The sequence below is a fragment of the Eurosta solidaginis genome, chromosome 2, assembly GCF_040869045.1.
Source record: "Eurosta solidaginis isolate ZX-2024a chromosome 2, ASM4086904v1, whole genome shotgun sequence".
Classification (NCBI taxonomy): Eukaryota; Metazoa; Arthropoda; class Insecta; order Diptera; family Tephritidae; genus Eurosta; species Eurosta solidaginis.
This window is the reverse complement of record NC_090320.1, coordinates 81,170,759-81,184,219: the sequence shown is the minus strand read 5'-3', so window position 1 is coordinate 81,184,219 and position 13,461 is coordinate 81,170,759. Positions and strand designations below refer to the sequence as shown.

Sequence of the window (13,461 nt, the reverse complement as noted above, 5' to 3'; positions counted from 1 at the left end):
GTGGAAAGGTTGTGGTAAGACTGCTGAATAAGCAATCACAATGACGGGACCGTTCTCCCTACTTTTGCCTCCTCGTTCCTTCCTTAATCAACACATATGGTACCTACCTTGGCTAACGCAATGGCCGACGTTTTGATATAGACTTCATTGAAATTATCAGCGTCTGTTAACCAACGGTATATCTCACAAGCAGGCATCTGTCCTAAAGAATTATTGTACATTGTACCTATATAATATAATACATACACATTTTTTTGTCCTTTTCTCCTACGCGTTTCGATGCTTTTTATACATCTTCATAAGGGAGTCTGATTTATTTTAAAAACATAAACATAACTTCAATCCCGTAGCCTAGGTTGAAGTTGGAAAAGTAACATGTAAGTGTATTAAAGTTATAACAATTTAGTTATTAAAAGATCTTCTTGATTATAAAAGATAATCACTAAAACAACGGTATTATTTCCAGCCACTCTACATTGGTCCAATCTGAGTTTTTTTGCATAAAACAAATTTGTATAACAACCAGTCCTTGATACAGTTAAATTTTTTAAGAGTACATTTTGTCGGGTTAGAGTGTAAACCTGTTAAGTACCATTTATGTATATGCAGTGTTTTGGCTGCCGTCTTAAAGTGCTCTATTTTGATATTTATTGACATTTTCATCATAAATATATGCCGATTTTGAGAACGTTAACTACATATGGGGTATTCCATCCCATTTCGACCAATTTTGAACCCGACCCCTTTAGAATTGGCTGAAAGTTTTTCTTCTTTTTCTAGCTTACGAAAGACGCTTTTCAGAAGTTTTTCAAATTTTTTCATCCAACTCAAAAAAAGTTATGAATTTTTAAAAAAACACCGTTTTTGTTTTCAAAATGCTATAACTTTTCCAAAAATTGACCGTTTGCGATCTTTTTTTTTTAAATTTGTTTTTAAATGTACTTTTCGGAAAAAATTCAAAAAAATGTTTAAAGTTTTTTTTTTGTAATTTTTCAGTTTTTCGAGATTTTTCAAATTTCGCCTTTTTTTTCTCATAAAAACTCAACCAATTCTGCAATCATCCCCACTAATCCCGGAGTGGGCCAAGAATTTTTTTTTTTATTTAATTGAAAAAAAAATTTTTTAATTTTTTGGTATTTTTTCCGAAAAGTACATTTAAAAACATATTTAAAAAAAAATATGATCCCAAACGGTAAATTTCTGAAAAAGTTATAGCATTTTGAAAAAACACCGTTTTTTTCCAAAATATTTAAAACTTATTTTGAGTTGGAAAACGGTGTTTTTTCACAATGCAGAGCTCACAGAGTATATTAACTTTGATTGGATAACGGTTGGTTGTACAGGTATAAAGGAATCGAGATAGATATAGACTTCCATATATCAAAATCATCAGTATCGAAAAAAAATTCCATTGAGCCATGTCCATCCCTCCGTCCGTCTGTCCATTAACACGATAACTTGAGTAAAATTTGAGGTATCTTGATGAAATTTGGTATGTAGGCTCCTGGGCACTCATCTCAGATCGCTATTTAAAATGAACGATATCGGAAAATAACCACGCCCACTTTTTCGATATCGAAAATTTCGAAAAATCGAAAAAGTGCGATAATTCATTACCCAATATGGATTAAGCGATGAAACTAGTAAAATTTTGGACAATGGGCGTGGCACCACCCACTTTTAAAAGAAGGTAATTTAGAAGTTTTGCAAGCTGTAATTTGGCAGCCGTTGAAGATATCATGATGAAATTTGGTAGGAACGTTACTCTTACTACTATATGTCTGCTTAATAAAAATTAGCAAAATCGGAGAACGACCACGCCCACTTTAAAAAAAAATCGATATAAAATAAAAATAAATGTAAGGCGCGATAACCTCCGAAGAGATCTAAGGCCGAGCTTCTCTTCCAATGTGCGTCGTGCTCCTCTTGATTTTCCCTACAAATTGGCCGGACGGGACCTACATGTTTTTATGCCGACTCCGAACGGCATCTGCATGGCAGATGAGTTTTCACTGAGATCTTTTCATGGCAGAAATACACCCGGAGCGCTTGCCAAACACTGCCGAGGGGCGACCCCGCTTTGAAAAATTTTCTTATAATTGAAAAACCTTATTTCTAAAATTTTGATGTTACTTTGCCCGGGAGTTGAACCCAGGGCATACGGTGTGATAGGCGGAGCACGCTACCATCACACCACGGTGGCCGCCGCAAAAATCGATATATCTTTACTAAACTCAGTTCACGTACTTATCTGAACTCACTTTGTATTGGTGTAAAAAATGCCGAAATCCGACTATGACCACGCCCACTTTTTCGATATCGAAAATTACGAAAAATGAAAAAAATGACATAGTTATATACCAAATACGATAAAAGGGATGAAACATGGTAATTGTATTGGTTGACGCAAAATATAACTTTAGAAAAAAACTTGGTAAAATGGGTGTGACACCTACCATATTAAGTAGAAGAAAATGAAAAAGTTTTGCAGGGCTAAATCAAAAGCCCTTGGAATCTTGGAAGGAATACTGTTCGTGGTATTACATATATAAATAAATTAGCGGTACCCGACAGATGATGTTCTGGATCACCCTGGTCCACATTTTGGTCGATATCTCGAAAACGCCTTCACATATACAACTAAGGGCCACTCCCTTTTAAAACCCTCATTAATACCTTTAATTTGATACCCATATCGTACAAACACATTCCAGATTCCCCCCTGGTCCACGTTTATGGCGATATCTCGAAAAGGCGTCCACATATAGAACTAAGGCCCACTCCTTTTTAAAATACTCATTAACACCTTTCATTGGATACCCATATCGTACAAACAAATTCTAGAGTCACCCCTGGTCCACCTTTATGGCGATATCTCGAAAAGGCGTCCACCGGTAGAACTAAGGCCCACGCCCTTTTAAAATACTCATTAACACCTTTCATTTGATACCCATATTGTACAAACGCATTCTAGAGTCACCCCTGGTCCACTTTTATAACGATATTCCGAAAAGGCGTCCACCTATAGAGCTAAGGCCCACTCCCTTTTAAAACACTTCTTAACACCTTTCGTTTGATACCCATATTATACAAACGCATTCTAGAGTCAACCCTGGTCCACTTTTATAACGATATTCCGAAAAGGAGTCCACCTATAGAACTAAGGCCCACGCCCTTTTAAAATACTCATTAATACCTTTCATTTTATACCCATATCGTACAAAATAAATTCTAGAGTCACCCCTGGTCCACCTTTATGGCGATATCTCGAAAAGGCGTCCACATATAGAACTAAGGCCCACGCCCTCTTAAAATACTCATTAACACCTTTCATTTGATACTCATATCGTACAAACAAATTCTAGAGTCACCCCTGGTCCATCTTTATGGCGATATCTCTAAACGGCGTCCATCTATAGAACTTAGGCCCACGCCCTTTTAAAATACTCATTAATACCTTTCATTTTATACCCATATCGTACAAAATAAATTCTAGAGTCACCCCTGGTCCACCTTTATGGCGATATCTCGAAAAGGCGTCCACATATAGAACTAAGGCCCACGCCCTCTTAAAATACTCATTAACACCTTTCATTTGATACTCATATCGTACAAACAAATTCTAGAGTCTCCCCTGGTCCATCTTTATGGCGATATCTCGAAACGGCGTCCATCTATAGAACTTAGGACCACGCCCTTTTAAAATACTCATTAATACCTTTCATTTGATACCCATATCGTACAAAATAAATTCTAGAGTCACCACTGGTCCACCTTTATGGCGATATCTCGAAAAGGCGTCCACCTATAGAACTTAGGCCCACTCCCTTTTAAAATTATCATTAACACATTTCATTTGATACCCTTATCGTACAAACAAATTCTAGAGTCAGGCCTGGTCCACCTTTATTTCGATATCCCTAAATGGCATCCAGCTATAGAACTATGGCCCACTTCCTCTTAAAATACTCTTTAATACCTTCCATTTGATACACATGTCATACAAACACATTCCAGGGTTACCCTAGGTTCTTTTTACAACATGGTGATTTTCCCTTACTTTGTCTCCACAGCTCTCAACTGAGTATGTAATGTTCGGTTACACCCGAACTTAGCCTTCCTTACTTGTTTTAATATGTTTTTAAATGTACTTCTCGGAAAAAATACAAAAAAAAAATTAAAGTTTTTTTTTTCAATCCCATCAATTTTTTAAAAAGTTATAGCATTTTGAAAACAAAAACGGTGTTTTTTAAAAAATTCATAACTTTTTTTGAGTTGGATGAAAAAATTTGAAAAACTTCTGAAAAACGTCTTTCGTAAACTAAAAAAAGAAGAAAAACTTTCAGCCAATTCTGAAGGGGTCGGGTTCAAAATTGGTCGAAATGGGATGGAATACCCCATATATTGTAAGAGTTTTTGCAATGTGCACTCAGACTAATTGCAATAAACACATTTTAGTTGGCCACGATTATTATAATAATAATAATTCATCTATATGACAACATATCGCACATCTACATATACATATGTATGTATGTATCAAAAAAGGCTGAATAAAAAATCTAAATTTTTGTAGAAATGCATACATAACTGGCTTCTTAAATTAGACCCTGCTGATCTGTATAAACCAATTAGATAATAGCTCCATCACTGCGCTATGGGAGAGGAACTCTTTTCTTTGAGTTTTCAAAATGTGTTTTAGCGCTGTTTAGAGATATTGAGGTGTGCAATATGTAATGTTTTAGAAATCAAATAATAAATTAAAAATGTGTGTAGAAAGCATGTTTTTTAAGAATTTAATACGTATTTACAATGTAACTAAAACAAAATATTTTAATGTCATTTCCATTTCAATGCAATTCATTTCAATGGATCGCTTTTTATATAAATCCACCTTTAAAGGAGTTACAAAGTAATAAAGAAGCAACAGATATTCTAAAGTCCGCACCGTCCTGGGGTAACATCGCTATAAAAACCTCAATACAACACCAAACAGTTGGTTCCTCATCTTCCTCATCTGCTGGTGGCGGAAGTGCAGGCAGCGCTGCCGTCACAGGAACTGGTCGCGCAATTGACAGCGGCAGGCCGAGTGTGGGTGGCTTTACAACATCGACTTCATCAATGCATCTCAAAAAAATTTCTGATAATGGTAAACACATACCTTCAGTAGATAGCAGTGTCAGTAACGTTAGCATAGCTCACAGCGGCATCACTGAAGACGAGGCAAAAGGTATGTATCCTATATATATATATATATATATATATATATATATATATATATATATATATATATATATATATAAACAAATATGTATATGCCCAACATTTGGGTCAGATAACAATTAAAATACGAATCGTATTCTAATATATTTCTCTAAGGTATAAGGTTAGAGGACGAAAATAGCTGCTACTTTAGCTAGTTCCTAGCGGTTTGAAGAAGCGCTAAAGATGGATCCCTTCTCCTTGATGTATAAAACTTAGTGAATATAATTTGAAAATTTTCAAGTTATAAGAACTACGTAGTTATTCTGGCTTTTTTGCAAAAACCTTTCGCTTCACCTTACTACGTTGTATGATTTGTAAACATTTGCTATCAACGCTTATAAAAGGCTTTCTTGAAAAGCTTAAAATTTATTTAGGCTGGATGCGAGTTTGCCTAAATTGAGAAAAAACCTAAATCACTGGAAACTGCCGGTAAAACAATAATATATAGATTTTTTTGCAGCATACTTCTCGGCCTAAATTCGAACGTCAAATATAAACAAGTAAGGAAGTCTAAGTTCGGGTGAAACCGAACATTACATACCCAGCTGTACACTTGAAATGCTGTTGTTGTTTGTTTTGTGTGCTTAATAGTGTTACAAAGCTGCGCATAATACATATCAATATGGGTCTATTCTGAACTAATTTTCGTTTAAAAGAAGCAACAAGGATACACACCAATGACCTTGAACGGGTAATAATGCAGTTTTCCTTCAGATATGGGGATTTCCCTACTGTTTATTTTAAAATAAAGATATCACAGAACAATAAACATGAACACACAAGTGACATTGTACTAAAAAACGTTATTACAAAAAGAAGGGCAAGGTTATTAACGAAATTTTCCAACTTTTACTAGAAATAGCTTATTACCTGGATCTTAGATCTGGATTCGATTAGATTTTTTTAAGAACCGATTTTGTCGATTCGATTCTAGAAAAAAATCGATTTAATCGAACCAAACAAAGTTTATTTAAATTTTGCTTATTCTTTGTAATAATGTACTTGCTTACGTACTTAACCATGTTACACGATTTTTCCCGACAAATAAAGCTGGACAGTTTCTCTTTCGTTTCGTTGTCTGCCGACAAAATCTTAATGTTACACTTTAAGGCTAAACGTACTGACGATCCAAGCAATGTGTTAAAGATTTGAATCCGTTATCTTCGACCTTCGACAATCCTAAAGGGTTGCATATCTGTGGCAATCATTCTAATCAAAGCACATTCCAGTTATTTTTTTCGTTCATCTACAGATTGAGACTTCCTTATATTGTTGTTATTAGGTTCAAAAAAGAATTCTATAAGAGCTGTTGATGAAGACATTTCCATCAACGTTGGATGTGACCGCTTCAAGAGATTTAACAAATTGGTTGTATTTCCACCTGTTTTGCATTTTTTCCGTACGATTTGCATTTCGCAGAATGGCCCTGCACTTGACTAAAATACTTCCAAACAACAAATCTGCGAATCTTTGGATTACTTATAAGATTGAATTCCCCTTCAGTCACTTTCAATTGGCTTACAAGAATCTAAAACTGTGGTATTAATTTCGTACTGAACACAATTAGGTACATACCACAAAATAGATAAACACATGTTAAATATATTGCTTACCAGAAGTGCGAAGAAATTTCTTCACCTTTCTCCTTTCTCTCGAAGACACCAAGACAATAAAGCTAAATTTATAAAAACAAAAATTACAGAATATGAATTTCCTCAAGCATCCGTAAAGTAGATAGTGATGAAAGTTTCGATGCCTAAAGAATCGAACGATTTAAAAAAAATCGACTCTACATTTCTAAAAATAAGATCGATTAAATCGATTAAGAATCGAATCGAAATCCAGCTCTACTGCATCTACGCACTTTTACCAAATACCACTTTACCACATACATGTGCATCAAATCTCTCGTCGAGTTACGGCTCCTGAAATGTTTGAAAATGTATTGTAAGAAAGGGGCAGTGCCACGCCCATTTTTCAAGATTTGATTTTTTTCCCATTTCTTGATATAATGGCACAAAATACGATTGGAACAAGACTATTTTTCCCTAAGATTTGACTTATTATTTTTGCCTACGACACTTTTTAAAGTCATTTATATAAAAGTGGGCGTGGTCCTTGACCAATCTTATCCATTTTTACTAGAAATATTTCCTTCTATGAGGAAAATATGTGTACCCAATTTTGTTGCCATATGTAAATTTTTCTTCGAGTTATGGCTCCCGAAACATTGAAAATTGCTTAGAAAAAAGGTGCGGCGCCGCCCCCATTTTCATTAGTATTTTTCAGTTTAATGTTGATAATTCAATTTAGAAAGTAAAATTACATTGATACAAAGCTCTTTTTCGCTAAAATATAGCTTATTATTTTCGTCTACGACCCTTTTGAAAATCTTTTATATAAAAGTGGGCGTGGTCTTTAACCGATCTCGTCCATTTTTTCCAGAAATATATCCTGCTATAGGGAAAATTTGTGTACCCAATTTTATTACGATCCGTTAATTTTTCTTCGAGTTTTTGCTTCCGAAACAGAAAATTGCTTAGTCATGAAAGGTACGGTGCCACGCCCATTTTTTTAAATTTTTAATTTTTCCTATTTGATGTTATAAATCCACTTGGGGAAATGAAATACCATTGATATAAAGCTTTGTTTTGCGAAGATATGGCTTATTTTATTCGTCCACGGCTCTTTTAAAAATCTTTTATATAAAAAGTGGGCGTGACCCTTACCCGATTTCGTTAATTTTTCTTCAAAACATTCCGTATAGTAAAGGAAATCTCTCTGCCGAATTTTGTTACCTATCGTTTAACGATTTCTGATTTATGACTAATAATATTTGTAAAATTGGTTTTATCACAAGTGGGCGGTTCCACGCACATTTAAAATTATTTTTTAAGCTATTGCATAGATTTTATCGCGGGCTTGGCGACTAAATCAAAAAAAAACCAATCAATCAATCAATTATTTATTTAGTTTGATTTCAATGCTTGAACGGTGAACATGTGTCACACGCACTCTTTGGTACTCTGCTTTAAGCGCGCGTGCGACACTTCCTCACCGTACGACCATCGAAATCAAACTAAAAGAGCTGTCCTTGATTTTCACGAAGTAGCCATTGTGCTATCGCTTATCGTATACATATATGGTCGCTTACAAGCCAACCTAATAAAACCGCACTGCGGTTTTTTAGCGCACGCAAGCAACCGGCGTTTTTTGCCCTAACCCAAATAAGCATGCTTGCGACAATGTAAAGCATGTGTGCAAACGTCAAATCTAAATGTCACGCAGAACAAAAATTGGAAATGGAGTTAGGTTTTCACGCATACAAGTTGTATGTGCATGAGACATTTTTGACAGAAAATGACTTGCGTGCGTTTATATTAGGTTGGCTTGTTAGCAGGTGCTAAGCTCACGCCCACCCCGGATCATAAAGTTAAAGTTAAAGATAAAGTTAAAATTAAAGTTAAAATTAAAGTGAATGTTAAAGTTAAAGCGGAAGTTAAAGTTAAAAATAAAGTTAAAGTGAAAGTTAAAGTTAAGGTTAAAGTTTAAGTTAAAGTTAAAGTTGAAGTTAAAGTTAAAGTTAAAGTTAAAGTTAAAGTGAATGTTAAAGTTAAAGCGAAAATTAAAGTTAAAGTTAAAAATAAAGTTAAAGTTAAAGTTAAAGTGAAAGTTAAAGTTAAGATTAAAGTTAAAGTTAAAAATAAAGTTAAAGTTAAAGTCAAAGTTAAAGTTAAGGTTAAAGTTAAAGTTAAAGCTAAAAATAAAGTTAAAGTTAAAGTTAAAGTGAATGTTAAAGTTAAACTGAAAGTTAAAGTTAAAAATAAAGTTAAAGTTAAAGTGAAAGTTAAATATTAACTTCTCATTTATTCAATAAAAGTAAAAAATTAGTTTTCTTATCGGTCACCACGCTTAAAAAGGTTAACTTGAATTAATATCAAACACAAAACTTGAATTAATATCAAAGAAAACAAAATGTTGCATTAATATTATAATTGCATAAGTTGATAATATGCAATAGCTTTAACGCGATAATCCCCGAGTGCCACACGTCCTTTTTTTCAAATTTTTATCTTCAGTTATTTGGCGATATAATCCGTTCAGACGGGGACGTCCAAAATAAGCATAAATATACCAAACTGTGAAAATACATATGTATGTGGTTCAAAGTTAATCTTTGATTTTTTCTTCGTAAAAAAAATAATTTAAGTTGTCTTATTAACTAGCACACATGTGACAGTTTTTCACCTAAATTTGAGCAATGCTGGAAAATTCCAATGAAACCCAAAAATTTAGGCAAACTCGCACCAGCCTTATTACTGAAAACGCTTAGGCACGTCAAGTTAACTTTTTAACTCAGAGTTAAACTGACATGAAGGGTTAAATTCATAAATTTTTTACATATTTTTAAACGGTTTTATTTAGCTTGACTTGACAGGCTGGCCGGCACGAATTTTTTTAATTGAAATTTAAGTAACTTCCCGATAAGCTACAAGCTTGAAACTTGGTATATGTAGTTCAGAACCCCATGACAATGCAATAATAACAAAAAAAATCCGATAGGTGGCGCATGGGTCTAAAGATTTCAAAAAAATCGTATTTGTGGTTCGATTTGGTTCATGTTTGCAACACATAATACATACATGAATAGAAAGCGACCCATGAAAAAAATTCGCCGCTAGGTGGCGCAAGGATTGCGATATTCAAAAAAATCGTATTTGTGCTCCGATTTGGTCCATATCTGAATAGAAAGCGACCTATGATGTCCGATTTGGCTCATATTTGGAGCAAATATTATATACAGTCCGGTAGAAGTGGCACATTTTGGAGTTCGAGGACGGACAAACATACGTGGCGCAGAGTCGAGTAAAGTCAAGAAAGAGTCCTTGTAATAATGAGTCACTAAATGAACTAAATATAATGAGAAATAATAGGTAATTAAATAAATACTAAAAACTTTAAAATAAAATAATTTTAAAAATTTTTTTAAGTTAAACGGTTTTATTGAAAACAATATTTACATTAAGTAATAATAATAATAAAAGCTAAAAATAATTAGATGGGTCATAGGTACTAGTCATTACACTCCTCATCAAATTAGGGCGTTGGTCAGATAATTAAATAAAAGCGTTGGACGCGTCATATTTCTGTTGACCTGCTACGCCTCACATTCGCCATAGATTGATGAGGAGTGTGATGACTAGTACCTAGGACCTACCTAATTATTTTCTAGCTTTTAGTATTATTATTACTTCATGTAAGTATTGTTTTCAATAAAACCGTTTAACTTAAAAAAATTTTTTAAATTATTTTATTTTCAAGTTTTTAGTCTTTATTTAATTACCTATTATTTCTCATTCTATTTAGTTCATTTTGTGACTCATTATTACAAGGACTCTTTACTAGACACTGCGCCACGAATGTTTGTCCCTCCTCGAACTCCAAAATATTTTGATGTCACTTCTACCGGACTGTATGTAATATTTGTTCCAAATATGTATGAGCCAATTCGGACATCAAGCTATCTTTCTATTATTGTGTGTTCCAAATATGAGCCAAATCGGACCACTAATACCATTCTTTTGAAATATTTCGATCAATGCGCCACCTATCGGACTTTTTTTCTTAATATTGCATTGTCATCGGGTTTTGAACTATATTCTAAGTTCGAAGCTTGCAGCTTATCTGGAAGTTACTTAAATTTTAATTACAAAATTCGTGCCGCCTGGCCTGTCAAGTCAAGCTAAATAAAACAGTTTAAAAATAAAGCTTTTGAATAGAAGAATGAGCAAGAAGTGGCTTTCCAAACATTGAAAGGGCGTTTGTGCACTGCCCCAATGTTGGCATATCCGATTCCAGAGAGCATCGTTTATTCTAGATAGAGATGCGAGTGGATATGCTATAGGAGGCATTTTGTCACAGCTGGTCGATGGACAGGAGAAGGTAGTTGCATATTACAGCCGATCAATTGGAAAACCAGAAAGGAACTATTGCGTTACACGGAGAGAGCTGTTGACATTGGTAAAGCGCATTACAAATTTTAACAAGTACCTACCTCTACGCGCAGTGATTGTGCCTCAGGACACATCACGCAGCGTTGAAATGGCTCCTACAGTTCCGTAATCCAGAAGGTCAATTGGCACGTAGGATCGAGCGACTACAAAGCTATGACTTTTCCATTGAGCATCGAAAAGGTAGTACCCATGGAAATGCTGATGCAATGTCACGAAGACCTGTACTTTGGAATGCAAGCATTGTTCGAAAGCTGTGGCTATGGAAGGCATCATACATATATGCCCGGCTTATGAATATAACGTGTACGGATGAATGAGACATGGAACAGCTAAGGAGGTGTCAGATCGAAAACACAGATTTGTCACATGTTTTTTAACGTCTATAACGAAACGAAAGACCAAATAAAGAGATGTTAGCATAGAGTCCTATTGCGAAGTCATACTGGACACACTGGAACAGTCTGCAATTGATATTCGGTTGTCTGCATCGGATATGGGAGAGTGAGGATGGTCAATGTAAAAGGAAACTGATAGTTCTTCCGAGGAAAAGAATTGCTGATGTCCTCAGTGAGCTACATAACTGCCTAAGTGGAGGTCATCTTGGAATCACAAAGATGCTAGAGAAAATTAAGCCAAGATTCTATTGGGTTCGTTGCCATCAGTCGGTCACTGAGTGGATTGCCAACTGAGAGGTTTGCAGCAGAGCGAAAGAGCCCAAAACCCGAAGTTATGACCAGATGAAGCAATATATCAGGAGCACCATTTGAAAGGATCGCCATGGATGTCGCAGGTCCATTTCCCACTAGCCACCGCGGAAACAAATACGTACTGGTAGTTATGTATTATTTCAGCAAATGGCCAAAGGTGTACCCAATCCCAAATCGGGAAGCCGAAACAATAGTAGAAAATTGGAAACAATTGGGGTTGGAAGGTATGGTGTACCAATGGAGTTACATTCTGACCAAGGCAGGAACTTTGAATCAGCTGAGTTCCAAGAAATGTGTAACACATTGGGCATTCGAAAAACTCGGACAACTGCATTGCATCCTCATTCCGATGGTATGGTGGAACTATTCAATAGAACCTTGAGCAGCACTTAAGGAAAATAGTGGACAAGTTACATAAAGAGTGGGATATACACATATCGCTATTCTTGATGGCTTACTGATCGGCAGTGCATGAGACAACGGGCAAAACTCCCGCAAAGGTAATTTTTGGCAATGACCTCCGATTGCCCACCTGACTTGAAGTTTCGAATAAATACCGATGCAGAAAGAAATGGCAGGAAATCCACTGGTGTATTGGAGGAAGAAATGAGGTATGCCTGTCTTAAGAGGCGACTAAAATACCAAATTGATTCACGTTGTTTAAACTTTTCCCAAATTATTAAAAAAAGAGAACGTTTTGTTATACTGAATATTCGAGTCATTTATTCGACATTTCAGAGATTTAAACGATAACAGAAGCTGCAAAATTATCAGGAATTTCCGAAAATATTTTGGTTTGAATACTCAGGACGAATAACTGTCCTGCCAATAGTAGCAAGCGTAAGATGAAAAATTTGTTCAGCTTTGAGTTTTTTCGGATTAAACAACTTAAGATGCAACAATTCAAGCTACGCTATAAAGAGATATGGACTTCTTGGTCAAGTCGTGGGTGATGCCAGCGCACCTGGGAGGAGCAAAACGCAACGACAGAGAAAAATTTTTAACTAATGATTAGACATAAAACTTAAACGCTACTGAAATCAAACTAACATCCTCTTTTTTAAATTAATAACAATCTTTCAGTTTTAATAAAAAATTTTGTAACTGTTATTCGTCGCCACGTATTTAAATAATAACTTTATAGCAGAAATGCCATCATCCCAGCTTAAGACAAACGGTTAAGATGGCTGCCTACGACAAAGAGTGATTTTGCCACGTATACCTTTACCATAATAAAAACTTAAATTTTTTTTTAAATTTTGTAAGTGTTGTATTGCGACAATTGAGTTCAGAAAGAAATGTGCGGTAATAAATATTTCGACAAACCTTTTTTCGATAAAACTACTTTTTTCCAACATCTACTTAGTACAAAAATGTCTTTATAGCGTTTTCTATTATGAAAAAATTGTTGCCTAAATAAATGATAAAACCTTGAAATGTGTCAACTTTTACAGTGCATTAAAAGATCATAAATG

The 13,461-nt window shown here is 34.9% G+C and overlaps 1 protein-coding gene across 15 annotated transcripts in view; it reads left to right on the top strand.

The window, feature by feature from the left end:
- The window catches only part of wwk (white walker), a 600,820-nt gene that overhangs the window by 499,650 nt on the left and 87,709 nt on the right, over positions 1-13,461 (top strand). For all 15 annotated transcript variants that reach the window (XM_067765914.1, XM_067765921.1, XM_067765915.1 and 12 more), the window contains one exon: positions 4,903-5,230. In XM_067765914.1, coding sequence (XP_067622015.1) covers positions 4,903-5,230 — 328 coding nt within the window. The remainder of the gene's footprint in view (positions 1-4,902; positions 5,231-13,461) is intronic.